General features: G+C 36.6%; 2 protein-coding genes across 2 annotated transcripts in view; one reads left to right on the top strand and one right to left on the bottom strand.

The window, feature by feature from the left end:
• Positions 1-15234, bottom strand: part of ATAD5 (ATPase family AAA domain containing 5) — a 70765-nt gene extending 55531 nt beyond the window's left edge. The window contains exons 1-6 of the mRNA XM_077165271.1: positions 14785-15234; positions 10140-12064; positions 9445-9553; positions 5754-5918; positions 4548-4674; positions 2682-2763 (exon numbers count right to left, since the gene is read on the bottom strand). Of these exons, the coding sequence (XP_077021386.1) occupies positions 2682-2763; positions 4548-4674; positions 5754-5918; positions 9445-9553; positions 10140-12064; positions 14785-14850 (2474 nt within the window). The 5' untranslated portion in view covers positions 14851-15234. The remainder of the gene's footprint in view (positions 1-2681; positions 2764-4547; positions 4675-5753; positions 5919-9444; positions 9554-10139; positions 12065-14784) is intronic.
• A 5824-nt stretch (positions 15235-21058) lies between these two features.
• LOC143686651 (U7 snRNA-associated Sm-like protein LSm10) lies at positions 21059-21676 on the top strand. Its single transcript, XM_077163274.1, has one exon. The coding sequence runs from the start codon at positions 21059-21061 to the stop codon at positions 21674-21676; it is 618 nt and encodes a 205-aa protein (XP_077019389.1).
• Positions 21677-27011: the final 5335 nt, after the last annotated feature.

Here is a 27011-nt window from a genome sequence, read left to right as displayed (position 1 = left end):
GCTGAAAACTTGTCAAATTTAACAAAAGTGATGAATATATATATATACAAGATTCCCAAACCCCCAAAAGGATAAATCCAAACAGACCCACAGTAATCAAACTGTTGAATGTCAAAGATAAACAGAGAATGCTAAAAGCTGCAAGAAAGAAGCAAGGTGTTATGTACATGGGAACCCTAATAAAATTAAATGTCTAAGTGAATAAAAAAGTATTTGCAAAGTTCCCTTGAGGGAAGGGTGAGAAAGGGGGAAATTCAACTTCCCCAAGTGGAGAATTCTTGAAATTCTCACAAGCAGTGGGGAAAACCAAATCAACAGGCTGAGCCTCCAATCTCGGGGTTTGTTCATATGAAATTTAACCCCACAAAGGATAGGCTAAGCCTACTTAAAATTCGGCCTAAGAGTCACCCCCAGAGAACCTCTTTTGTTGTTGCTCAAGTGTGGTCTATCTCTCAGCCAACACAGGAAACAAACTCACCACGCTCCCCCTCTCTATGAGGGACATCACTCCCAGGGGTATAAACCTCCCCAGCAACATGGGACAGAAATCCTAGAATGAGCTGGGGCTCAGCATCAAGGGATTAAAAAAACCTTCTGGACCAAAAGGGAGAAGAGAGAAATGAGACAAAGTGTCAATGGCTGAGAGATTCCAAACAGTCAAGAGGTCATCCTGGAGGTTATTCTAACACATTAAATAGTTATCACCTTTTTAGTTAAGGTGTAATAGAGAGGCTGGAGGGAACTGCCTGAAAATGTAGAGCTCTGTTCCAGTAGCCATGTTTCTGGAAGATGATTGTATAACGATATAGCTTTCGCAATGTGACTGTGTGATTGTGAAAACCTTGTGTCTGATACTTCTTTTATCTACATAATCAACAGACGAGTAAAACACATGGATTAAAAATAAATAATGGGGGAACAAATGTTAGAATAAATTTAGTAGATTGAAATGCTAGGGATCAATGAAAGGGAGGGGTAAGGTGTATGGTATGTATGAATTTTTTCTGTTTTCTTTTTATTTCTTTTTCTGAATAGATGCAAATGTTCTAAGAAATGATCATGATGGTGAATATACAACTATATGATGATACTGTGAATTAGTGATTATATATATAGAATGAAATGATCATATGGTAAGAATGTTTATGTTTGTAATGTTGGTATGTTTAATAAATAAAATAAATTTAAAAAAAATTAAATGTCTCTATCTCAGGTGGGCCATGGTAGCTCAGCAGGCAGAGTTCTCACCTGCCCATGCCAGAGACCCGGGTTCAATTTCTGGTGCCAGTCCATGCAAAAAAAAGTCTATATTTCATTGGAAACCATGACGGTAAGAAGGCAATGGGAAGAAATATTCAAAATGCTGAAAGCAAAAACATGGCTAACCAAGAATTCTGGCAAAATTGTCTTTCAAAAATGAGGGAGGGATTAAGATACTCCCAGATAAACACAACCTGAAGGGCTTTGTTACTGGACCAGTCCTACAAGAAATGCTAAAGGGAGTTCTATAGGTCGAAAGGAAAGGATGGCAGGCAATTGACTGAAGCCAGTAAAAATAATGACATGGGTAAATATAAATACCAGAATGTGTTGTATTTTTTATTTGTAACTCCATTTTTTACTTCCTACAGGATCTAAAAGGTGAATGCATAAAATGTAATGATAAATAAATAGTCTTGGATTCATAATGTATAAATATGTAACTTGTAACAAGAACTAAAGTTGGGGTCTGGAGGGATATAGGAACACAGTTTATGTATGATATTGAAGTTGGCTTCAAAGGAAATGAGATTGTTTAACAGGAAATTATATTTCTTGTTAAATTTAAGCCCCATGATAACAACACACAAAAAAATATATATCAGAGACTATACAAACTCAGAGACAGAAACTAGAACACATGTTATCAGGAATGGAGGGCAGAAGCAATGGGGAGTTAATGCAAAATGAGCAGAGGGTTCATGCTTGGGATAAAGGAAAAATTCTAGTAATGGACACTGTTGAGGAGACAACACTGAATGTGATTAATCCCACTGAATGGTATATTTGGAAAGGAATGGCACAGGAAGATTCATGTTGCATATGTTTCCACAATTAAAAAAGAAAGAAAGAACGATACTAAAGAGATAATCTTGGATGGGATCTAAGAATAGAGGAGAAAATACTCAAAAGGACACTATTAGGACATAAGGAAAAATTGGAATATAAATGTAAGGGTTCTATCAATGTTATATTTCTTGAACTTGATAACTGCACTTAAGATGATTGTATAAGTGAATATCCTTATTCTTAGGAAATGTACATGGAAGTATTAAGTATTCAAGGAGTATGATGTATGCAACCCGCTCTCAAATATTCAGAAGATAGGTAAACAGTAGAGAGATAGACAGAAAAATGATACAAAGAATAATATGGCAAAGGTGGCAAAGTGTTAAAATTGGACATAGGTTTCTGGGGGATAGAAGTATGTGGGTTTGTATTATTTTTGCAACTGTCATGTAAATTTGAAACTATTTCAAAATAAAAAATAGCAGCTATAGCACTGTCAATATTATCATCTTAAAATGAACTTATTAAGATTTCAAATGATAATTTACTTATTTTCTCATCAAAGTAAAGAAATAAATACAAAATCCATCCCATAAAATATTTTGATATCTTAAAATATATATTGGACTGACCTGCTTTCTTCAAAACCAAGGACAGGAGCAGCTGTCTTTTGAGCTTTTTTGGAAAGAAATAAAGGAGCAACTTTCATTTTTCCTTAGAAAAACAAAAATTTAGATTAATATAAATCTTTACCACCATGCTCAGTTTAACACCATAAATATAATTAAGTTCTTCTACAAAGAGTTAATGATAGAGTGGAATGGGGGGAAAGTATCGTAAGCTATGGACTGTAGTTAACAGTGAGATCTTAATATTCTCTCATTAACAGTAACGAGTGTGCCACTCCAATATTAGGGGTCAATAAACGGGGGAATAAGGGGTATGGAGGGTTTTGGGGTTTTGTCTGTAATTGTTCTTTTTGGAGCAATGAAAATGGTCTAAAATCACATGATGATGACTGAACAACTAATTGATAATACTGTGAGGCACTGATTATATATTTTGGGTGAATTATATGGTATATGAATATCTCTCAATAAAATTTACAGTTATTAAAAATGTTTACCCAGATGCAAAAAAATAATGACCTATTCCCTTTCGCATATTTGTGTAGACTTCTAGAAACAGAAATACCCTTTGGCATATTCTTTTACTGTTCTGACTTTTTAAGACCTATTATCTTTCTACATAAGTCAATAAACTAAAGGTGTGCTACTGAAAAAAACAGTTTACCACCTCCAGCTACTTTCAAAATTATATTTCCTGGACAAACACTATATGATCTCACTGACATTAAATAATCAGAATATGCAAATTCATAGTCAGAAACTAGAATACACAGGTTAGCAGGGGCTGAGGTGGTATGGCGAATGAGGAGTTAATGCTTAACTGGTATAGAGTTTCTGTTTGATATGAAGTTTTGCAATGGATGGTGCTTAGAGTAGCACAACACTGTGAATGTAATTAACGCTACTGAATTGTATATCTGAAAGTGGTTAAAATGGGAAATTTTAGCTTCTATATGTTACCAGAATAAAAACAATTTAAAAACAAAAAAGCATAGAACTGTACAACACAAAGAGTAAACCCTAATGTAAATTATGGACTACAGTTAATAGTATAATTATAATAACATTTCATCATGTAACAAAGGTAACACACTAATAAAATATTAATAGGTGAACTGTATGCTTGTGTGTAGAATTTACATGGGATCTGTTATTTCTGCATTATTTTTCTGCAAACTTATAACTGTTATAATAGAGAAATAAAAATAACATTTTTTTTTGTTTTTTAAATTAACTTTTTTTTTAATTTAAAAAATTCCTATATAATGATCTGATCCTTCAACCCAGCAAGATCAGAATCTCCTGGGAGACATTTTTTTTAACTACAGATTTCCATAGCCCACCTTTGGAGATTCTTGTTCAATATGTCCATGGAAGGACGTAAAGATATAAAATATAGAAAATTTACCCAGATGTTTTTGATAGTCAGACAGATTTGGGAACCGTCAATTTAAGTGATAAATACAAAGAAAAGCAATAAATTAAAATGTAACTCGGTCTCCCTTTTTAAAACTCTTCCCTATACCATAACTTCACTTATTAAAATAGAAATAATATTTAATACAACTAAAAATTTCAGTTTATGAAATAAGAGACTAAATGAATAATTTAATGTGACTAGAGCAAAGAGCATGTGTATAGGGTTGTTTTGAGGAGAGGGAAAAGCTAATTTCATTTATGAAGGATTCTGAATAACTTGATAAGGATTCAGACTTTTTCTAAAGGCAAAAAGACACCAAAGGCTTTTAAAGCAGAAATGTAAATTATATTCTTTTCTAACATCTCAACGCTATCTTACAATGCATTCAGAACACTAAAATCCCACTAACACATTCATATTTCATCCTAAATGTTATTAAACCTACTTACCAGGTACATTTTGGGGAGATATATTGAGGCTTTTTCTTATTACATTATTCAAACACTTAAGTTTTGTTTGACTTTTCTCAGGATGCTTTAAAGAAGTAGGACTTGAATCTATTATTATTACAGAATCCTAAAATAAAGGGAAAACATTTAAAAAGTATATATAATTTCATGCCAAAAAAAATTATCAAAAAGATTAGTGATAGAGCCATAGACAACACAATTAAATTAGCAACTCCATACAATTCCAATGACACATGATCTGATAGAAACAGAAAACACAAATATGAGCACAGACTTATCACTTAGACTATCTGAATGACAGTCTATGCTTATACTGTACAAGTTGATATGATACCAAAGACTGAGTTTATTCTAACCATGAACTGTTTTAAAAGTGAAACCAGTAGACTGCATTTCAGATAAAAGAATCAGTACAACCAAGATATTGAAATTCTGGCTATCTTCCTTTTAGAACTATATATCCTTGAAAATATATTAGATGAAGTCCACTATTTTCATATGATTAGAATACATTTATTGAGCATCTACCATAAATCAGGCAATGTAGCAGGTGCCGGGAATACACAGACAAAATTCAAGATTGTCCTCCAGATAATTCAGGGTTTAGGGGACAGAGAAAGGGCTAGTTCATGGATAGGCAGCTTAGCTAGTTAAAATATAGTACTATGAGGGCAATATTTAAAATACAAAAAAACCCATGAAAGTACATTTAGGGAAGGAAACTATTTGGCCTGAAGGCATCAGTATAACTTCTATGAGGAGGCTGTGACACTTCGTAGGAACTTAAGGGTTGAATAACAATTCTCATTTAAGAAAGAGTACCCAGAATGGATATTTCAAGTGGAAAAGCTATTAAATGAAAAGTGAAAATTACATCACTTGTCCAGGGAGAAATGAATAATTTAGTGTGACTAGAGCAAAGAGTATGTGCATGAGGTTGTTTTGAGGAGAGGGAAAAGCTAATTTCGTTTATGAAGGATTCTGAATAACTTGATAAAGATTCAAACTGTTTTCTAAAGGCAAAAAGATACCAAAGGCTTTTAAACAGAACTGTAAATGATATTCTTTTCTACCATCTCGAGGTTATCTTACAATGCTAGATTATATAATTTTACAATGGTTTCCCTCTCTCTCTCTGAACAGAATAGGACAGAATTTATATCAATAAATATCTGTAGTACTTACTTCTGCTTCTGACAGTTTCTTGCTTTCAGGATGTGCCTGATGTCTAGAGGAACGCCTTAAAGGTACTGATATTTCTTCAGTAACCTTAGACCTATTAATGTGTAAAGCTTTTGCTTTTTCAATTAATTGTTTTGCTTTTGATATATTTTTTGAAGCATTAATTGCCTAGACAAAGATTACAAAAGTTAAATTAGATCACTAGTAGACATTTTATATGTAACAATAGAAAAAATAACCATAAATCACATTACATAAAAGACAAATAAATGGTTAGTCAACTTTTACCAGGGAACTTTAATTAAACTGGATCATTATACTTGTTTTGCCTTTATTTCTTACTTGAAATTTATCATGATAAACTAAGTATGTACATGTGTGAAAAACACCTAGAAGGATGTCTGCAGAACAGCATAGGTTAGAATTGTTGCTATTTCCCCATCATCTTCATGGCATCTATTATTTGATTTTTTTTTTTTTTTTTTTGTCATGGGCAGGCATCAGGAATCAAACCCAAGTCTCCGGGATGGCAGGCGAGAATTCTGCCACTGAGCCATCGTCACACACCCTATTATTTGATTTTATTCACCAAATTTAGGCAAAGTACTTTACAAACAGGAACAAAGACAATTTTTTATCATTGTCTTTCATTTGTCTTTCAGAAAGCATTAAAACAGCAATTCTAAGCATGTCTTTATGATACAAAGTTTTAAAACTACATTATTTGGACAAAGATTCTTTTCCTCTTTTTATGTTCATACATAAGAAAGCTCAAAGAAAGGATAAATAACCAAAGACGGCAAACCATGTAGGTTTGTGTAGCTACTTTTCACAACAAAGTAGAAATATGTCAGACAGATATTTACTATAACACTAATGAAGTATACTACTGAAGATGGACTCTACTGAAACTCATGGTGAAGTTTAAAAATTGATACTGGTCAGTACTATCTATCAATCCAAAATCAATGCTTGAAATTTTACATGTGTTAGACCAAAATGTGTAGAGTCTGCTTGTTAGGGGTAAAACTGCTGAAATGGCAGGCAATGACTCTTCAGAAACTATGATGTCAAAGGTATGAAAATCTCTTATGAAGTATTTTGAATTGTTCTCCCCAAATAGCTTAAAATAGAAAATTAAGCAATATATGATTTTTTACAATTCTCACCCTCCCTGAGGGACATCAGAGCATAAGGTAGCATGAAGAAAATACTGTAAAATTGTAACTCATGCTTTCTTAGAGTTTACAATCCAACTAAAAAGAAACTATTGGTAACCAGTTTTAATAAAGGTGATTAGAGAAGGTTTCATAGAGACAGTGAAGACAAAGCTTGTAACTAATGGAATAGATTGGTAGTAGAAATGCATATATTCTAAGAACTAAAGGTACAGATCTATAGGAGTCCACAGATTACAAGGAAAGCAAGATCCCTTGATGAGGTACATCAGCAATTCTTAACCGACAGACCAATGATAGGTCATAAGGGAAGGCATGAACCAGTGAAATCTGCCGATAAATTTTGTGCACAAAATTTTCTCTAGGGAGAGGGTCAATAGCATTCATATTTTCAAAGGAGTCTATGTTATAAGAGATATTTTAAAAGTTTATGTTGGAAGTCATTGGACAATCAACTTGAATAAATAGGATGGGTTGGGAATGAAGACCTTCTAGATGAATTTGACCCTTTTAAATTTGACCCTCACTTGAAACTTTATATAAAGGATGGTTTGTGGCCCCCAAAAAGATATATTCAAGTCCTAACCTTTAGTCCTATGACTGTGAACCTATTTGTAAACAGGACCTTTGAAGATCTTATTAGTTAAGATGAGACCAAACTCGATTAGGGTGAGTTCTAATTCAATGACTGGCAACCTCATTAGGAGAAGAAATTTGCACACAGGTAAACGGGAGACAGAGAGAAACAAGGTTATGTGCCAGGGGCAGAGACTAAGTTACGTCACAAGCCAAGGGACATCATGGATTACCAGCCACTGCAAGAACCCTAGGGACTTTGACTGAAGCATGACCTGTTGACATATTGATTTCAGACTTCTATCCTTCAGGACTATAAGACGAGTAATTTTGTTTTTAAGCAAACTAAGATAATGCATGAAAGAATGAACCCAAAGTCATTCTGAAAGTTGTTCTGTAAGTATCTCTGTTGCAAGAGCTGTTATGAATATGAGGCATTTAGGGGCGGGCCACGGTGGCTCAGCAGGCAAGGATGCTTGCCTGCCATGCCAGAGGACCCAGGTTCGATTCCTGGTGCCTGCCCATGTAAAAAAAAAAAGAATGAATATGAGGCATTTAGGATAACCAGTTTATTTCCTCATTCTCGAGGAACCTTGAAAAATGCATCTCAGAAAATTATTGAGATTCTCTCTAGAGCTAGTAAACAATCCTGAATAAGGTTTCAAATGACAATAAAGATCTGTGGTAAGAGGTTCATAGACCAACAGAACAAGATAAAATGACTGACATACGTAAATTTGGGTAAGGTATCCCCATTTGGATACATTTAATTTTGAGATTTATCTCACTGGAAAACATCACTGAATTACAATTCTAAGCAGTACATGCAGCAAACCAAGGCACAGTATTCCTGATAGTAAAGTCGAAGTCATCCTCTGGAATGAAATTAGGAAGAATAAAACATATGGGATACAGCTCATCTCAGAGACTTTAACCTTTAGCTGGTAGTATCACCCTCTGTATTCCAGAGAGCTTTCCAGCAGTCTAAGAACCATCTTTCTAACAACTTATAGTGACTCTGGGAAAGTCACTTCCCAGTTATACATAATCTGCATGCTTTCTCAACCCATGAACTACAGTTTTCTTCATCTATAAAACAGGACTAAATAATATCTACGTTATGAGAGTAATGATTTAAAAACTAAGCACAGTGCCTGGAACTTGAAAGCAGTTAAAAAAAATGATAGCTGTTAAATAAAAATGAAAGAGAGAAATTTCTGTAGCAGTGGTTTTCATTCAAGGATTATATTAGAATACCTCAGCAGTCTTTTAAAAACACACATTCGTGTATCTATAAATGCTAGAGAGAGAATCAAATGATTCTTTCATGGTGGAGACAAGTAGCTATTTTGTAAAAGCAACTAAATTCTTCTTTTATATATCCCACCTTTCCCTTTAGAAAAGGTAGTTTTCAATCAGGGGTGATTTTGCTCCCCCTACCCAAGGATATTTGACAACATCTAGAGACATTTTTGATCTTGGGGAGTATGGCTACTCCTGGTATCTCTATAGGCCAGGGATACTACTAAACATCCTACAAAAAACAAAACAAAACAGGACAGCCCACCACCACAAAGAATTATCCAGCCCAAAGTGTTAAGTACCAAGGTTGAGAAATCCTGCTTCTGAGCCTCTTATCTACAGAAATGAACCAAAACTCTAATCATGACCTATAGGCAGTCTTAGGAAAAAACTATTGGAATCTAACTCTCACAAAGAAAGCTTTTTCTAAGTAAATTATATTGTACTTTTACTTTACAATAACACATCTTGAGAAAATCTTAATTAACTAGAAGAATAGAATAATATTAAAAATAATTTACTATTACTATGAAATACGTAAATCTTCTTTTGGCTTATTATTTCTAATAGTTTTGTTTTGTTTTTAAGGTTATAGGATATAGGACACCACTTATAGGACTTTTATATTTCAATTTTACCTTTCTAGTATGAGAAGTAAAATCTCCATCAGGCACTTCAGATTTCTTAGGTCTTTTCTTAGATTTTTTCTTACATTTTTTGGGAGTACTAATTCTGGTGAATTTCATCCTGAAAAAAGAAAAGGTGTTAAGGAACATTTTCATGATTATAATGTGCAAGATTCTCAATTACACATGGAAAAGAATCAACTAGGGCTTCAATTTTAGGACTAAATTTGGAAGAAGTAAAAAAACCTCCCATCAGTTTCAAACCACTAATTCAAAAATAAGCCAAACTTAACGTAAACTATTAGAAAAAAATAAAACTTTTCACTTAAAAAATCATAAACTTTACAGAAAATTAGCTCCAATGAGCAGTCTTCCATTAGCCAGAACAACACACAACTATAATTCAGTGTTATTGCTCAGTTAACCCAAGAAATAAAGTTCTATATAAAAACTTTTGAAACTTGCTATAGATTAGCAACGATGCTGAATAAGGGTTTGGAACTAATCTAAAACACATCTAGAACTTTTCTGAAATTATGCCTGACTAAATTAAATGTGGAAAACAAGGAGCATTTTTGAAGCCCCATTCTTCTCTTACTAAATAATTCAGTTATGTTCTAGAAAAAAATATGCTCTGATACTCGAAGTATTTTCCTTCCAAGCTACTGTTACATGCAGAATACTAGAGGACAAAAACAAACTTTTACCTAATAGGGCTTTCTGAATCAGAGGGTACTGTTATTAATTCTGCTGTATATAAGTTATGCCTTCCCGAGAAATTGGCTGCTTTTGGAGAGGAAGCCTTTACTGGAGTATTATCCTGTCCATCTTTAGAGTCAAAATTGCTAATGATCACTGTCGTAGGTGTGCTGCTACTCCTTACAGATCTTCTGGTTGCTCTGGGTGTAGAAACATTTACCAAACTGCCTTCAGGTTCAGCTTGAGAATGTAAAACTTTGACATTTTTAACTGGTGTGCTGGTCTTTCTTGACGATTTACTATTGTTACATAGAGAGGAAATCTTTAAAGGGTCATCATTTGCTATATCTTCACAAACAAGACTTTCATTCTTAAATAAGGTGCTGCTTTTGAAAACTTCTGTTTCCTTTTGTCTTAAACTCCTTCTAACCCTATTTTGATTTTGCTTAGCTTTTAAGGAAAATGTTTCTTTCTTTTGAGTTTTTCCCTCTCTTTTTTCAACTGGAGTAGCCTCAGTGTCTAATGTTTTCTTACCCTTTTTCTTTAGCTTTTTACTTTTCTCTTTAGGAAAACTTCTTTTAGGAGGGTATCGCTGTGAACTGTCATTATTTGAAACCATTTGGATGTTAGAATTTTCCATGACTTTTTTAGAATTACTGTCTTTTCCTTCCTCGTTTAAAGATTTTTCATTAAGGTCTTTCTGCTTATCAGAAGATTTTTTAGCTCCATTTTTAGGTGCATCAGATGCTGGCTGCCTAAATGCTTTCATAAATTGCTGTCTTTCTTCTGGAGTGCATTTTGGTTTTACAGCTTCAGAATTTCCAGCTTCTAACACTGCCAATTCTAATTCCTCCTCCTGTATAACAACATTAGATTTTCTTTTCTGATTTGTCTGTTCACTCTCAGGATCAGATAGACTATTTTCCATTTCAATTTGCTTTTGTTTTAAGAAAATTTGAGGTATTTTCACTGTCTTTTTGGGAGGTATAGAATGAACTTGTGCAAGAACAGTTACTGTCTTAAAGAGTACCTGCTGGGAACTGTCACAGGTTTCTGTATCACTTAGACAATCACTTTTGACTATTTCTTCAACAGTTTCAGAAGGAACACAAACTGACATTGTAGAGTCTGATATCTGTTCCACTTTCTTTTCCTTGTGACTTTTTAAAAATTCCTCATATGAGACAGTTACTATACTATCTTTTAGTTGTGCTGTTTCAGTTACATTATCTCCAGGATTTCCTTCATTTGCCATACTCCTGATTTCATTAGCTAAGGAAGACATTATCTGTTTATTATGTTTACCATCTTTTTTAAGGAGATTTGGTTCTTTTGCCAAGGGAAAACTTTCAGACAGATCTTTTACATCTTTGTGCTTCCTTTTTCTCATTTTTTTGCAATCAGTTTTTGTGGTGCCTTGTTTAGGATTTATTTTCTCATAATTTTTTTTGGAGGTCATAGTGCTTGACTGGCTTTTGATATCTTGAAAACTTTCTGCAAGTATCGCTACATGTTTTTGGTAGAGTAAAACAGAAGTACTGCTTTCTGCAAAATCATTGCTTAGCCTTGAATCTTCTTTATTATTATTATTAATTTCAACTGGAGATTCATTTTCAAGTTTCATATTATTTAGTTGATGAGATAAATTAACTCTCTTTCCTCTCTTCTTAAACTCTACATTTGAGAACATTTTCAAAGGTGTTTTGCAATCTTTGCCACTGTCAGCAGGCATCAGTTCAGATGACTTTATCTTACACTGTTTCACCGATTCTGTCTTCTCATGTGTTGGTGAGGTCTTTCTAAAATAATCCAGAATATTGTTGGATTTTGGTGGAGAGAAGACCCTATCTCCAGTCTTCCCTATGGGTGATAAATATTTTATAATTGTTTTGCAGGAAGATCTGTCCTCATCTTTCCTTCGCTTTTTACATGGCTATAGACATAAAAGAAGAAAAAGACACGTATTTCAAGCAAGTAATACAAAATACAAACTTTAAACATCGACCTAATATTTTAAGTAATTGAATAAAGAAATGAAGGCTCTTTAGTGACAAACTTGATAAATGGTAAGGAACACGAGATTTGAAGTTAAACCTATATTTAAATTCCAGTGCCCAATGAGTTGTACGCTTATAATTTATAAGTGTATTTTTCATTATATAAAATGTTCACACTAAAAAAAAAAATTCCAAGGTCACTGTATTTATGAGTAAATGTATCAATCTCTCACAGCTTCTGTTTACTCTATGAACCATGAATAGCATCACCAATTTTACAGAACTTAAAATGAATGTATTAGATAAAATATGTCAAGTCTGACACATGATAGGGACAATACAAATGTTTGTTCCATCCCTTTTTAACTTTTATCTAGGTAAGTTTTAGTTAAACACATTATCCTGGCTGTACTTAAAAAAAAAAAAAAAAAACAAGAACATGATGAACAAGCCCAGGATCCCACAATATTTACTAATCAAACAGAAAATATAGTAACATCACCAGAAGAACACTTACTACAAGTCTGTTATTTTAATTTGCTATTAAAACAACCACTATCTTCCTTCTACATTAGTGATTACACTCACAGCATAAAGATTACTATAATGTTAGACATGACTATCTTTTTTGTTGATCATAAGTTAGTAATCTATATATATATTTCTATATATTATAAACAAATTTTATTATGATAGAAAATAGATATCAACTTATTGGGTACAAAAAGTTCCATTGGTTTTTTCTTTAATTCTCTCTTCTCTGTTTGTTAGAATAAACTTATCAAAATAACAAGGAAATTCTTAAGAGGTAATGAATAGGAGAATTATACTTCTGGAAACTTAATTGTATTATACAGCTATCAAGATTAAAAGTGTAGTGCTGATACAGGCAGATATTTTAATGGAATGGGTTAAAAAACTCAGAAACCGTATAATATATTTGCTATATATAAAATAAAGTAAATATTTAAGACCTTAATATATGATACTAATAGCAATCAAGTTAGTGGAAAAAGACACAGTTAATAGTATTGGGACAAATTTCTAACCTGAAACAAAATAAGATCAGACAAACTAAAACCGTATTTGTTACAATGAAATCATAAATACACTAGAAGAAAATACTGATGAGTATAGATACAATCCTGAGACAATATTAGAGGCACTATACTACAGCCTGTGGGGTCAGATCTACCAGCTGTCAGCTCTGACATCTACTGGGTGTGACCTTAATCAAATTAAACCTGCTGTTTTTAAAGAGTTTTTCCTTTCCTTCCCTTAAACTTCTTTATTTTGAAATAATTTCAAACTTATAGGACAGGTGCAAAAATAATACAAAACCAATAAGAGAACTCCAACATACCCCCACCCTTCAAGATACCCAGATCCACCATTATTAACACTGTACCAAATTAAACTTTTTAACCTTCTTCTCCTTTGTGGACTCCATCACAGGGTTGATATTAAGCAATATTAAGCAATAATATTTATAAAGCCCTTACCCTTACCATACAAAAGTAAGTGTCATTATAATTATACAAGCTCTCTAAGCAGGCTACCAAAAGCAGAAAACATAAGGAAAAGATTGATAAAACTGACCACACACAAATCAAAAACTGTGTAATTCAACTACCAAAAGACCATCACAAAACCTGAGACCAGCTGAGAACTGCCTTGATTTAGCTAATTAGTAGCTAGTATCAGCATAACTATTTTCAAGCATACAAAAGTCACTCAACTCCAAAAAATAATAATAATTAAATAAAAACAAAAAGAGGGGGAAAAAGGGCACCCAACTCCGAGAAAAAAGAAATGGTCGCGGTTAAAAGTGTATACATTTTAGGGCGGGCCACCGTGGCTCAGCAGGCAGTTCTTGCCAGCCAAGCCGGAGACCGGGGCTCGATTCCCGGTTACTACCCATGCAAAAAAAAAAAAAAAAAAAAAAAAAGCCTAAAAAAAAGTGCATACATCTCGGCTCACTTAGAGGACACCAGGACACATATTTCAGTTAGAATGCTAACCTGAGATGAAAAGACGTAAAAATATAGCAACTGTTTACCTTAAGATGCTAGCCCACTACTTAAGCGGCACTAGACTCTCTTTATAATGAATGCTTAGTGCACTTCACTAAAACTTGACAAAATCATGAAATGTCAGTATGCCACACTGAATTTCTAATTGTAGCATAAGAACTAGGGCCAGGAGAAACTGATTTTTTTATTAAGCACCTTGTTTAATTCCAGTACTGACACTAAGTGGCATTCCTAAAATAGACAGAAGGATAGGCTAGGTGAACTTTAAAATCCTTTTCATCGCTAAAGTCCTATGGCTCTATATCATGAAACCAGAACCTGTCTCTCGGCTACCCCATGACATGTCACAAGTCCAAAACATCATGTTCCACGAACATGTCAGGCTCTGGTAACTGGCCGAATCATCATTCTAAATCCAGATTTACCGTGACCCCCCAAACATCGCACAACCGCAATGTTTGTCAAGACAACTCTAAAAAGAGACACAGTCTAGGCACAAGATCATAACTTGGGGGTCTCACCATGTCCTTCCCTTCCGCCTCAGAGTTGCAAAGTCGGGATCACCTTCCACCCACCCAACCCCAACAGCCGGAGAAAGGAACTCGACAGACACTCGACCGCACCTCAATCTCGTAGTCCTTCACTGGAGGGGGAGCAGCCGCCGCCGCCATGGCAAGGACCCCTACCATGCTCCCTGCTTCCCAGTATCCCGGTTCCTAGGAGCATTCGCGAACCGGACTGGCCTGCCTGGAGGCCATGGGGGCGGCCTGCTCCAGGAGGAGAGCCGAGCTGGGTCTCCCGGTCCGTCTCGGATTTCCCTGCGCCCACCCGCCGAAGAGCGCGCGGAGCCCGGGCCGAGCTTGGCCGAGTCGAACGCGGGAAGAGGGGAAGAAAAGGCGCGGACGGCGAGACCCCTGGGGCGCGGCCAGTGAGCGCCGAGTGCCTCCTAGGCGGGCGCTCTAGGGTGAGTCTTCAAGGCTAGAAGGGTCCGGGCGGGGAAAGCTGACCGAACGCAGATCAGTCCTGAAAGGTTTAGCAGGAGTTCTAGTCAATTGGGTTTTCGCGCCGTCCGGCGCGCGGGGGGCGGAGCTTAGTGTTGCTTCCCGAGATCTGAACGGACGGTGAGCCAAAGGAGCCAAAATGCTTCTCTTGGCGAACTGGCCCGAAGCAGGATCTTAGTACCGAGGAATTTAATGTCAACCGGAATTTTAAAGATTCGAATTTCTCGTGACTTAAAGTCCAATTTCACATGTAAGGACTTGATTTGACTTGGATCACCTAGTCGGCGATAAAACTAAAACCCTAGACTCTTGACGCTCCAGGCCGGATCCTTTTTTAAAGTGGAAATTTTGTTAAAGAAGTAACAATTACTATATTCCTATCACCCAGTATATGTTAATTATTTGGCGTGAGTCATACCTCGAGATAAGCCCATTTGGGGTCCGAGATTTTGGCTTTACGTTTATACCCCGAATTTGGCTAAGAAGACTTGTTTTCCCTGTGGATTTCGTCCTCTGAGCAGTGTAGGAGTCCAAGCAGGATACCAGTGTTTTGCTGTTAGTAGTAATGATAACCTTGTTTTCATTTCCATTGTTTTTATGGATTTGTTTAGTCTTTTTTTCTTTTACGTGAAAGTTGCAATTACATAAACATAATGAATGTTTGTTGGAAAGCATAAGTTTTTAACTGACGGGTATGTAAAAACTGAATCAAGTGTGTAGGAGCCGACAGAGAGAAAGGACATAATCAAGTAATGATGGGAAGCCACCTGTTCCAGTGTTATGCAAAGTGTTTTTAACTACTGAAGTATTTGTGACCATCTTTTAGGGTCTTTGTTGCTGTCTTATCAGAAGTGGGAGGTAATTTGTGTGGTAAGAGCACATACAAATGTTTCCCTAATGAAATTAATGGTAATTACGTTTTCTTTGAAAATTAGCTCTGAATAAGATTTTTCAGGAGGAGAAACACTACTGCTTTAATGCTCTGTTCTGTTTCTTTAATGTTTTGCTTAATGTTAATGTTTTAAAAATAATGTTTAATGTTTAATGTACTGTTCTGTTCCCTTGTTATATATGTTTTATAACTCAGGGAGTATATGAACATTGTCCCAAAAAAGAACAAGAAAAATAAATGAGAAAATTACAGGAAAAAAACCTAAAAATTTCCTTTGACTTTTACCCCTGAACTTGATCTTCTCCCTTTCTCCCAGAGGTGGCCACTATTATTTATTTGGTGTGTACTGCTGCAATCTTTTTCATAGCTTTCCATACACATATGTATCCATAGGAAATCTTTACTTTTGTTTTTATGTACAAAAAAATTATAAATAAATGGTGTCACTGTAGATATCACTCATTTGCTTGTTTTTTTTACTCAACATTGTTTTCAAGAGCTGTTCATGATTCATGTAGACCTTGTGCTGGTTTGAACGGAAGTATGCCCCCTAGAAAAGCCATATTTTAATCAAAATCCCATTTCATAAAGGTAGAATAATCCCTATTTGGTACTGTATGTTTGAATCTGTAATCAGATCATCTCCCTGGATGATGTGATTTAGTCAAGAGTGTTTGTTAAACTGGATTAGGTGACAACATGTCTCCACCCATTTGGGTAGGTCTTGATTGGTTTGCTGGAGTCCTATAAAAGAGGAAACATTTTGGAGAATGGAGATTCAGAGAGAGCAGAGAATGCTGCAGCACCACAAAGCAGAGTCCACAAGCCAGCGACCTTTGGAGATGAAGAAGGACAACGCCTCCCGGGGAGCTTCAAGGGATACAGACTGTGCAACAGGACTAGATACAAAAATGCAAAAATGTACAGCACAATACTACCTAATTGTAATGTAATTATGTTAAAATACTGAATGAAGCTGCATCTGAGCTATAGTTTTTTTTTGTTTGTTTTTTTATATATATTTTTTGTATTTTTTATTTTTATTTTTTCTCTATATTATCATTTTATTTCTTTTTCTGTTGTCTTGCTATTTCTTTTTCTAAATCGATGCAAATGTACTAAGAAATGATGATCATACATCTATGTGATGATATTAAGAATTACTGATTGCATATGTAGAATGGAATGATTTCTAAATGTTGTTAGTTAATTTTTTTAATTAATAAATAAATGAATAAATAAATAAATAAATGAAAAAGAAACCCGAAGCCAGGAGAGAAAGCTAGCAGATGATGCCATGTTCACCATGTGCCCTTCCAGCCTAGAGAGAAGCCCTGACTGTGCTCACCATGTGCCCTTCCACTTGAGAGAGAAACCCTGAACTTCATCGGCCTTCTTGAACCAAGGTATCTTTTCCTGGATGCCTTAGATTGGACACTTCTATAGAGTTGTTTTAATTGGTACATTTTCTCGGCCTTAGAACTTAAACAAGCAACTTATTAAATACCCCTTTTTAAAAGCCATTCCGTTTCTGGTATATTGTATTCTGGCAGCTAGCAAACTAGAACAAATCTCATCTATTCCCTTTCATTCCTGAGTTTTCTATCCAACTATGCACCACGTTTTAATTATGTATTTCCTTAGAGATGGACATTTGGGTTGTCTCTAATTTTCTGTTACTCAAGCAGTGAGTGAATGAATATTTTTGTCTAGGTCCCCTAAACACACGTGTAATGTCTCCCTAGGATAAACATCTCAAAGTAAGTTATAGGTTATGTCTATAGGCTTTTTATCCTTCTTGAATGTTATGCATTTGTACTGCCTTGAGTTGTTATCATATGCACTGAGTTTGTTTCTAGATATGTAATTAGTATTTTACACAACCCTCATTTAGGAACTCATGGTATTTATCAATTTTAAATTAAATGGGTTCCATGTTTGTATAGCAACTTAGAGTTTACAGTTTGTTCGTGTCATTTAGAGTATCTTTCCTATTTTTTTCATAAACCCTACTTTAATTATTTTTCATTTTTAACAAAGTAATGCCTACACTTTGTTAAAAACATCAAAGAACATTTTAAAAAACATAAAAATATAGCTATTTCACAACCTGGGTCTCTTTCCCATAGACAACCAATTTCAACACTTCACAATATAAATAACTTATTTTTTAATATATAATATGTTTGTACAGCTATTTCTTGATTTAACTACATTAAACATATTCATTAATTTCCTGTTGTGGTGACTGAGAATTAAATTCTCTTATACCACACCCTTCACACTTTCTCTCCTTCCCCCCTTCTATTATATTTATATGGCAATTTTTTACTAACTCAATCATCAATTTTGCATTTTGTGATGATGTAAATATTGTTTACAACTGATCCAAGTGATTTACTTTCGCCTCCAAGTTTTTTTCTTTTCCTGGAATTGATAAGTACCTCCTCTTTTTTTTTCTATTTTATTTTGTTTCTATATATCTATTACCTGCTGCCCAAGAGGAGAGTCAAAATAATCAATGAAAGGTAGGTCAAAATACCAAAGAATCAACAGATTCTGGCACTTAGGGCTAGAGGAGGGTCCAGAGGCCCCCTGCTTTGCCAGGCATTAATCCAATAGTTTTCTGGTCCTGGGGGTTGTGGGTCTGGGGAGTCTGCTGCCTCTTCACAGGGGCCTCCCAACTGTCAATATGAGGTGATCTTTCTCTGGGACCATTCAGTTTATCCTCCAGTTTCAAGAACTGTGGAAGAGTTGTATATCTTGCAGTTGGGTAGGGGCTATTTGAAGAGGTCACCTAACTGCATGTTATAGAACTCTGGAACTGGAAGATGTCACTCTGATTTTAACTAATACCCTCCTTTTTCAATCCCATACCTCAGTGTCACCATCTGTGGTAGTCCATCATTCCATAAATAGCGTGGAGTTCCTACTATATGCCAGGCACTGTTTAGACACCGGGAAGCAGCATGAACAAAACAGATAAAAATCCCTAACCTCTTGCAGTTTACATTCTGATTGAAGGGACATATAATAAAATTGATAAATAAGTAAAATATATGGTAGGATAGGTAAGGGTAAATGCTGAGGAGAAAATAGAGCAGGAAGTGGGATAAGGAAATGAATGCCAGGGGAAAGATTGCAATTTTAGAAGGTAGTCAGGCTATGCTTCAAATTAGGCCCAAGACTTACCCCCAAAGAACCTCTTTTGTGGCTCAGACGTGGCCTATCTCTCTCTCAGACAACACGGCAAGTAAACTCACCGCCCTCCCACTCTCTACGTGGGACATGATTCCCAGGGGTGTAAACCTCCCTGGCAATGAGGGACAGAAATCCTAGAATGATCTGGGACTCAACATCAAGGGGTTGAGAAAGTCCTCTTGACCGAAAAGAGGAAGAGAGAAATGAGATAAAATAAAGTGTCAGTGGCTGAAAGATTTCAGAGTCGAGAGGTTATCCTGGAGGTTATTCTTACACATTATATAGATATCCCCTTTTTAGATTAAAGTGTATTAGGCTAGGGGGAAGTGCCTGAAGCTGTAGAGCTGTGTTCCAGTAGCCATGTTTCTTTAAGATGATAGTATAATGATAATAGCTTTTGCAATGTGACTGTGTGATTGTGAATACCTTGTGTCTGATGCTTCTTTTATCTACGGTATGGACAGATGTGTAAAACATGTGGATTAAAAATATATAAATATTAGAGGGAACAAATGTTAAAATTAAAAAATATATATATTGGATAGGTGGCCAATGAGAGGGAGGGGTTAGGGGTATGGTATGTATGAGTTTTTTCTTTTTTCTTTTTATTTCTTTTTCTGGAGTTGATGCAAATGTCCTAAAAAATGATCATGGTGATGAGTATACAACTATGTGATGTTATTGTGAGCTATTGATTGTATACCATGTATGTAATGTTTGTATGTTAAGAATGTATGTGAAAAAAAAAGAATGTATGTGCTTCTACGTTGTATCAATAAAAATTAAAAAAAAAAAGTAGTCAGGCTAACGTAAAATAACTGATTGTTGCAGAATGAGAAACAGGAATGTGTAGGACACAATGAATGGATATGAAAAATTGTAGAAGTCTTGTTGGAAGTGAATTTTATTGGTTGTGGTTAAGGTTGGCTAAGATTTTTATAGTTTTATAAGATTTTTAATAGTTTTCTTATCAGATGGATCTTCATGCAAAACAAGAATTTGATTTTCACTCTGTTAAAATGACAATGTTTTCTTGGATTATTTGTTTGCTCTTAGTGAGAAGCTATAAAAAGTTTTTAAGCATCTGAGTAATCTGCATAGATGACAAAGATTCTATATATTATCAGACCAATATACTTATTGATATGTATGTTGGCCATCTCTTTCCTTAATGTTTTGGGCAATGCCTCCTCACCTTGAAAAAAAATGATCTCTTTTTAAAATAATGTTAACTCCTCTATTTACTTTCAAATTTTTACTTCACCTTGATGAAATAAAGTACAACAATAAAAAATAGTCAGGAAAATATAGGGGACCTCCTAACTGAATTTCTCAAGTGTCTGTAGAGAAGGTGGGCCAATTCTGAATTTTGGGATGTAACTTCCTTCAGTAATCTGGGCAAGCACTACTCCCCTGTCTACTTTCTATCTTCCAAAAATCTATGAAACCCTCATGCACTCCTTTGTGACATCTCTTGTTCTAGTTGTCCTTAATTAGGTTTTAATTCCTTTACTGTTATTTTGATGAGGTTTGGGAGGGAAAGGAGAGAATCCCATGTGGCCAACCTAAGAGAAATCTTAAGATTCAACTTTCTTAAGAGTCTTGAGGTTCACCCTATGCAAGAAGCCTTCACCAGCACTCTCCATGCCCCGGAAAGGTAGGGTGGCCTGTCGTTGTCATGGCTTCTTGGTCAGTCTGGCATGGGCTGAGGCGTCCCAGCTAGGCACCCGCTAGTTTCGGTGGCAGCCTGAACAAGGAGAGTGTCAAGATTCCCGTGCACAAGCAGCCAGCCAGTGTGGCAGAATGGCCGTGAGCCACTCGGTGAAGGAGCAGACCATCTCTGAGAACGGCCTGATCTTCGTGCTGCAGGGCCTCCAGGGCGAGGTGACCACTGTGGACCTGCTGGACCAGAGTGTGGCTCGCGGACGCATAGACAACACTGATGCTTTCATGAACATCCACCTGGCCCAGGTCACCTACCCGGACGATTGGGGGCATCAGGTCGAGCAGGATGACCTCTTTGTGACAGGCCGTAATGTCCATTATGTCCACATCCTAGATGATATAAACATCATTGCCACCGTCGAGCAGCAGCTCATCCATCAGGTGCACAACTTTGGGGGCAAGGGCAAGGGCCAGGGCCGGCATGAATTTCCCTCCAAACGCTGTGAGACTGGCTCTTCAGCAGGCCCCAGCCCCCACTCTGCTTCCACCAGAGTTCGGCTGAGCCAACTGCTTGCCCAGATTCTAGGAAGGGAGCGAGGCCTGCCCAGAGTCTGGTGTCTGACACACCCTGTCACAGCTGCCTTTCACAGGGTTCCACCTCCCAGACTCACCCTGGGATCCAGAATCCTATTATGTGTATGTGGCTTTGGAGTAGGGACAGTCCCCTCTTCTGATCGTTTGCATCTGAATCCCTGATTTACTGATTTAAAGAATCCAGCAAATTGTTGTTTATCCTCTCCTCAGTAAAGATGATTACATGTTTCGTCTGAGCCACCCACAAGTGTCCCTTTTTCTCTTGCAATTGTGTTCTTTTTTCTTATAAAACTAAATTTGGATACAAACAAACAAAAAATAAGCCTTCCCTGACACCTTCTACCACTGACGTTGTCCCAGGTTGGATTAGACGGCAGGTGTCTGTGCGTCTATTATACTCTACCTCTCATTGCAGTCAGTGCATAGTAGTTTAAATTCCTGTTTATTTGTGTGTTTCCCCCCCACTGGACTATGAAGACAAATACTAGATCTCATTCCTGTTTTTATTCTCAGCACCTAGCACAGAGTCACATATGTACCTTGTGCTCTTTAAACATTTTTAAAATTAATATGTGTTTTCACATGACTATATCAATCAGGCTTTACACCAGTCCTATAAGGAAAACAATTATATTATTGCCAATTTATAAAAGTAGAAACTACAGCACAGAGATATTTCCAGAGTTAAAGTATAGAGCCTCATCTCCTAACTTCAACTTCAGTGTTTGTTTTGGGGTTTTTTGTTTGTTTTTTTGTTTTTTGTTTTTTTGCAATAACACATTGTAGTCAGTACATGGAGAAAAAGTGAAAGATGTCATTTTCTCCCCGATATCACATCCCCTTCTCTTAATAACCATCCCTATTGTCATTCTGGTACCCATGCTTCCTCTACTTGACCCTGTACTTAGGGAAAATTAATTCCACCTCTGGCTCTGGAGCCACCTAAACTAACCAATCCAATCCCTGGCCTAAATTATTGGTTCAAAGGTAGGCATATCAACTAATTTAGGTCAATGAGACATGCAAGGAGATCTGGCTGCCTCTGGAAGATAAGCTTGTGTGTACTACTGAAATAAGTTGAGGAAGCGGTCTTCCTACTCCCTCCAGATGGTGTGTAAGATTAAACAGCCTTAAAATAAGGTGTCACAAACGGCAGAGAAGAGATTAGGAAGCCCGCCCTTTGAAACAAACCAAGCCTATGCACCCGTTCAGTTATATTAGCCAATGATTCCCCTTTATTGTTTAAGACAGTTGGAATTGGGTCTCGTGTAACTTGCAACTGAAGCTATCCAAACTGATACAGCATGAAAGGTAGGCACAGATGGGAAAGATAGGAAGAATCAAAGCGTAATTCCCCTATGTAAAAGATGTAAATATATACTGAAAACATTTAGGAATAATCTGAATCAATCAAGAGGTCACTGAGACAGACTCAAGAAAGACTGATACGAAATGTATTAACATAGATATATTATCACCCAAACTATCAACCAAGAGGAATTTTGTCTTTCCCGGCTCACCTTCAGGTTGTCTTACCAACCTGGCTCTCAAGTTTCTGTGGTACAGAACTGAAAAGCAGGAATGAAGGCAAGCAGGGAGGGGAAAGCTGAGCATTGGGAGGTTTGTATTCAGTAGAGTAAGGGGTTAGAGAGAAACTTCAGCACTAATGCGGAATGAGAAAATGGGAGTGGAAAAGAGGATAGTAAAAAAGAATTTCCTGAAAGTGAAATCATACCCTCTGCGCTACACGGGACATGACATCCAGGGGTGAAAGTCTCCCTAGCAATGTGGGAAATGATTCCCAGGGATGAGCCTGGTCCTGGCACTGTGGGATTGACAATTCCTTCCTGACCAAAAAGGGGGAAAGAAGTGTAACAATTAAGGTATCAGTGGCTGAGAAAGATCAAATACAGTCCAGAGGCTACTCTGGTGGATACTCTTACACAAGCTTCAGCTAGACATTGCTATTTATCATAGTTTGCCAACCCCCAACCAAAACATTCCCACCAAACCTAAAGAACACCTAGGGCATTACCCGGGATTCTATAAAATTAAATGCACTATGATTAATTTCCAGAAACCTACAACCTCCAGATGGGTTATTAGGCCAGATAAGTTCTGAAACCTAGAGGGGCCAACCTCTCCAGAACATCAACTAGTTCCATCCCCCTATTCAATATTATCAACATGAAAAAGTTAGAATGGGCTCAGCCCAAATGCCCCTAAAGATTGGGAGAAAGCTCAAAGGAGAAGGTGGAGTTATAACAGAGAAGATAAAATATAATAGATGAGTATGATTGCTGAATCATTATATTGATATTTTTTTTAGTCTGCAGGGTCTTGGAGCAGCTAGGAGTAAAAAATTAAAATTGTGACGTAACCCATACCAAACCCTGAAACCTGTTCTACAACTAATTCTTGCAGTGTGTTTTGAAATATATTGCTTTTTTGTATATATGTTATTTTTCACAATTAAAAAAAAGTTTCTCTGGGTTATGGATTGGAGACCATTTAAAATTCTGTAAGCAGAATTGTAAGCAGAGATATGACAACTAAACGCAGTATGAGATTCTGGACTGGATCCATTTGCCATAAAGGATGACATTGAGACAAGTGATTAAACTTGAATGGGATCTGAGAATTAAATGGTAGTAAAGTTTCAGTGTTAATTTCCCGTTTCTGATAGGGTTGCATTGTAGTTTGTAGGAAAATGTCCTTCTCTGTAGGATGTTGGGAATTGACTCTCAAATGGTTTGTTCAGGAAAAAAAAAAATCACTCTTCTTGCAACTTTTCTATGAGTTTGAGATTTCTATAAGTTTACAGTTTCAAAACTTTAAAATACCTAGCATTCATAAAAGTTTTTAAGAGACACAAGTTTTCATTGGAATTACCTCTATTTTTGGTTGCTTGACTGAGTTTCTTTGTATGAGTTCCTCTTCAAAAATTTGGGTCTAAGATGTATTTAATTATAGCCAGATGATTCTAAAGACTATGCTAATAGTACTAAGTGTGCAAAAAAAGGAGTCAGAGTGTAAAGATAAATCAACATCTGCCGAATACAATTAGAAGCTTCCTGGGAGGAGCCTGGAGAAAAAAGAAGGTAAAACTTTGTTGAACGTGATGAACAAAATATTCTTGGACCAAATCAATGTTTATCAAGCAACTCTCTGAATGTAACTTGATTTTTTCAGTTGTAATGATTTGTACAGCAATTATATTCTCATCGTAAATAAATATACTGGCAAATTTCTTATATCTTTGTTTTTTTAAGTCTTATTGGCCTGAGTCATCCTGAATCTGCTCACTTCTGAGTACACTTGAAAAGTTGACTCTAGACAAATTTGATGACCCAGATAATATAACTTTATAGAACACTGCCAGATGGCCAGCTGGTTTCTGCCATTGCCACCTCTAGATTATCTTCCTCTCCATTATCAACAAGAGGATTTACTATTTAGAAACTTATAAAGTTAAAAACAAGATCTCCAACAATTTCAAACATGGGGAGTTATTTCACAAGATATTCTTTAGTTTTCTTTGGTTTGGTTTGGTATTATGTGGAGATACATATTTCCTGACTCCCATTAGCTAGTAGGCTAAGGAAATAAAGCTGAATGAAACTAAGGATTACATCTTGGCTTTATGGAAGTTTTCCTTTTAATTTTTAAAATTTCAGTGATACTCTCAGGGTCGGGGGTCCAGTTCTGTTAGCTTTATAGGGCACACAGTAATGTTTAATTATGTCAATAATGTTCACTCATATCTTACACGGATTCAATCTGTGCCCAAACCCTCCTATTCCCTTGAGCCATTTGACTATCTTTTCCCCTCCTTTTACTGCCAAACTTCTGTAAAGAATGCCATGATCCTAATTTAAGCCTCTTTCATATCCCACCTGGACTAATCCCGTATGATTTTTCTTTATTTTCAGCCCTCTTCCCATAGTTATCCTATGCATATTTATTTCACTGAACAAATATTTATTGAGAATTTACTATGCATAATCCCTACCTGATACCATATCTTAAGACAAACCCAACTCCCACCTTTCTATCATTTATCTTTCAAAACATTGTTTTGCAAATGTCACTTCATGAGCAGAAACATCTACTGTCTACTCATTCACAGCTTAGCCTAAACTCCATAGCCCTTACTTTTCTCTTAACTTCATCTCCCAATGTATTACTCGGTCTGGTTTCTCTAGCCAAACTGGTCTGTTCCATTTTTCTCAACCAATCCACTTACATTTCCATCTTCAAGTCCTTTTTCTCCTCCCCACTTCATGATGTCCTACCCAGGTTCTCTTTCCCCAGTCCTTTTTCTTTAGTTAAGACCTTTATTTATTCAACAAATATTTGTTGAGTACCTTGTAAGTGCCAGGCTACCCTTTCTTCAGGATAAAGCTGATTTCCTATTTTCTCTCTAAGGACTTCTCTTTCCTAATTTTCTAAACTTCTCAGGTTCCACACCTTGGGAACCTTTACTTAGCATAAAACTGTGTGATAGAAAGACCCTTAGTGGGCCTGGGGAAACTGAGATCTAGGCTTAGTCAAGCGTAAACTTAAGCAAATGGCCTCCTGTCTCTAGCCCTGGCTGAGGCAACTTTCAGCTTTGACTTCCTAGGCCACTGGTAGGCAAACTGGCCAATCCAACCTACCAGTTGTTTTTGAATGACTCGTGACCTAAGAATGGTTATTATCTTTTTAAATGGTTGAAAAGAATATTTTCAGACACGTGAACATTCTATTAAAATCAAATAGCATTCATAAACAAAGTCTGGACAGGCCCACTTGTTTGCTATGGTTGCTTTCCTGCCAGAGTTGAGTAGTTGCTACAGAGACCATATGGCCCGCAAAGAGCAAACTATTTACTATCTGTTCCTTTATAGAAGAAGTTTGCTTAGTTCCTGCCAGGCCTGCTGTCTCCTTGGTCGTGGCTCAGGCCTTTAGCTTGGCTCCCTCACTGGATCAAAAGCTTCTGGGTAGCGGGTCCCTTACATCCCTCAGAGCGCGGTGTCTGGTTCATGGTAACCTCCAAAAATGCCTGCTGCACGTGGGATGCTCATTTACTAGGGAAGCAGAATAATGATTTAAGTAAGAATCGGGAGCTGGAGTCAGATCTGGGCTGAAATATCCGACGACTTGGGAAGTTAATTCACTTCTCTGTTCCTCAGTTTTCTCCTCTGTGAATTGGAGGTGCAAATAGGATTGTTAGTGAGGCAAGATGTGGAGATCACTTGCCAGTTATTTATCATTCCATGCCTCCACGCGTTTCCTGAGGAAGCACCGGGGACGCTGGGAGGACGCGGGCCGAGCCGGGTCGCCAGCAAGATCAGCGGCGCTCGGACCCGGGCGCGGGAACTCGAGGCGCCACCGCGCGGCCGTCAATCAAGGCCGTCAATCAAGGCCGCCGCGGGGCGTGTCGGGGCGTGGCGTGGCGGTGCTTCCGCCTGAGCGAGGCCACACCACACCGGGCGGCCTCGCTGTGCCCCGGCTT

This window comes from Tamandua tetradactyla, chromosome 6, assembly GCF_023851605.1.
Source record: "Tamandua tetradactyla isolate mTamTet1 chromosome 6, mTamTet1.pri, whole genome shotgun sequence".
Taxonomy (NCBI): domain Eukaryota; kingdom Metazoa; phylum Chordata; class Mammalia; order Pilosa; family Myrmecophagidae; genus Tamandua; species Tamandua tetradactyla.
The sequence above is the reverse complement of the archived record's forward strand: the minus strand, read 5'-3'. Positions and strand labels throughout refer to the sequence as shown.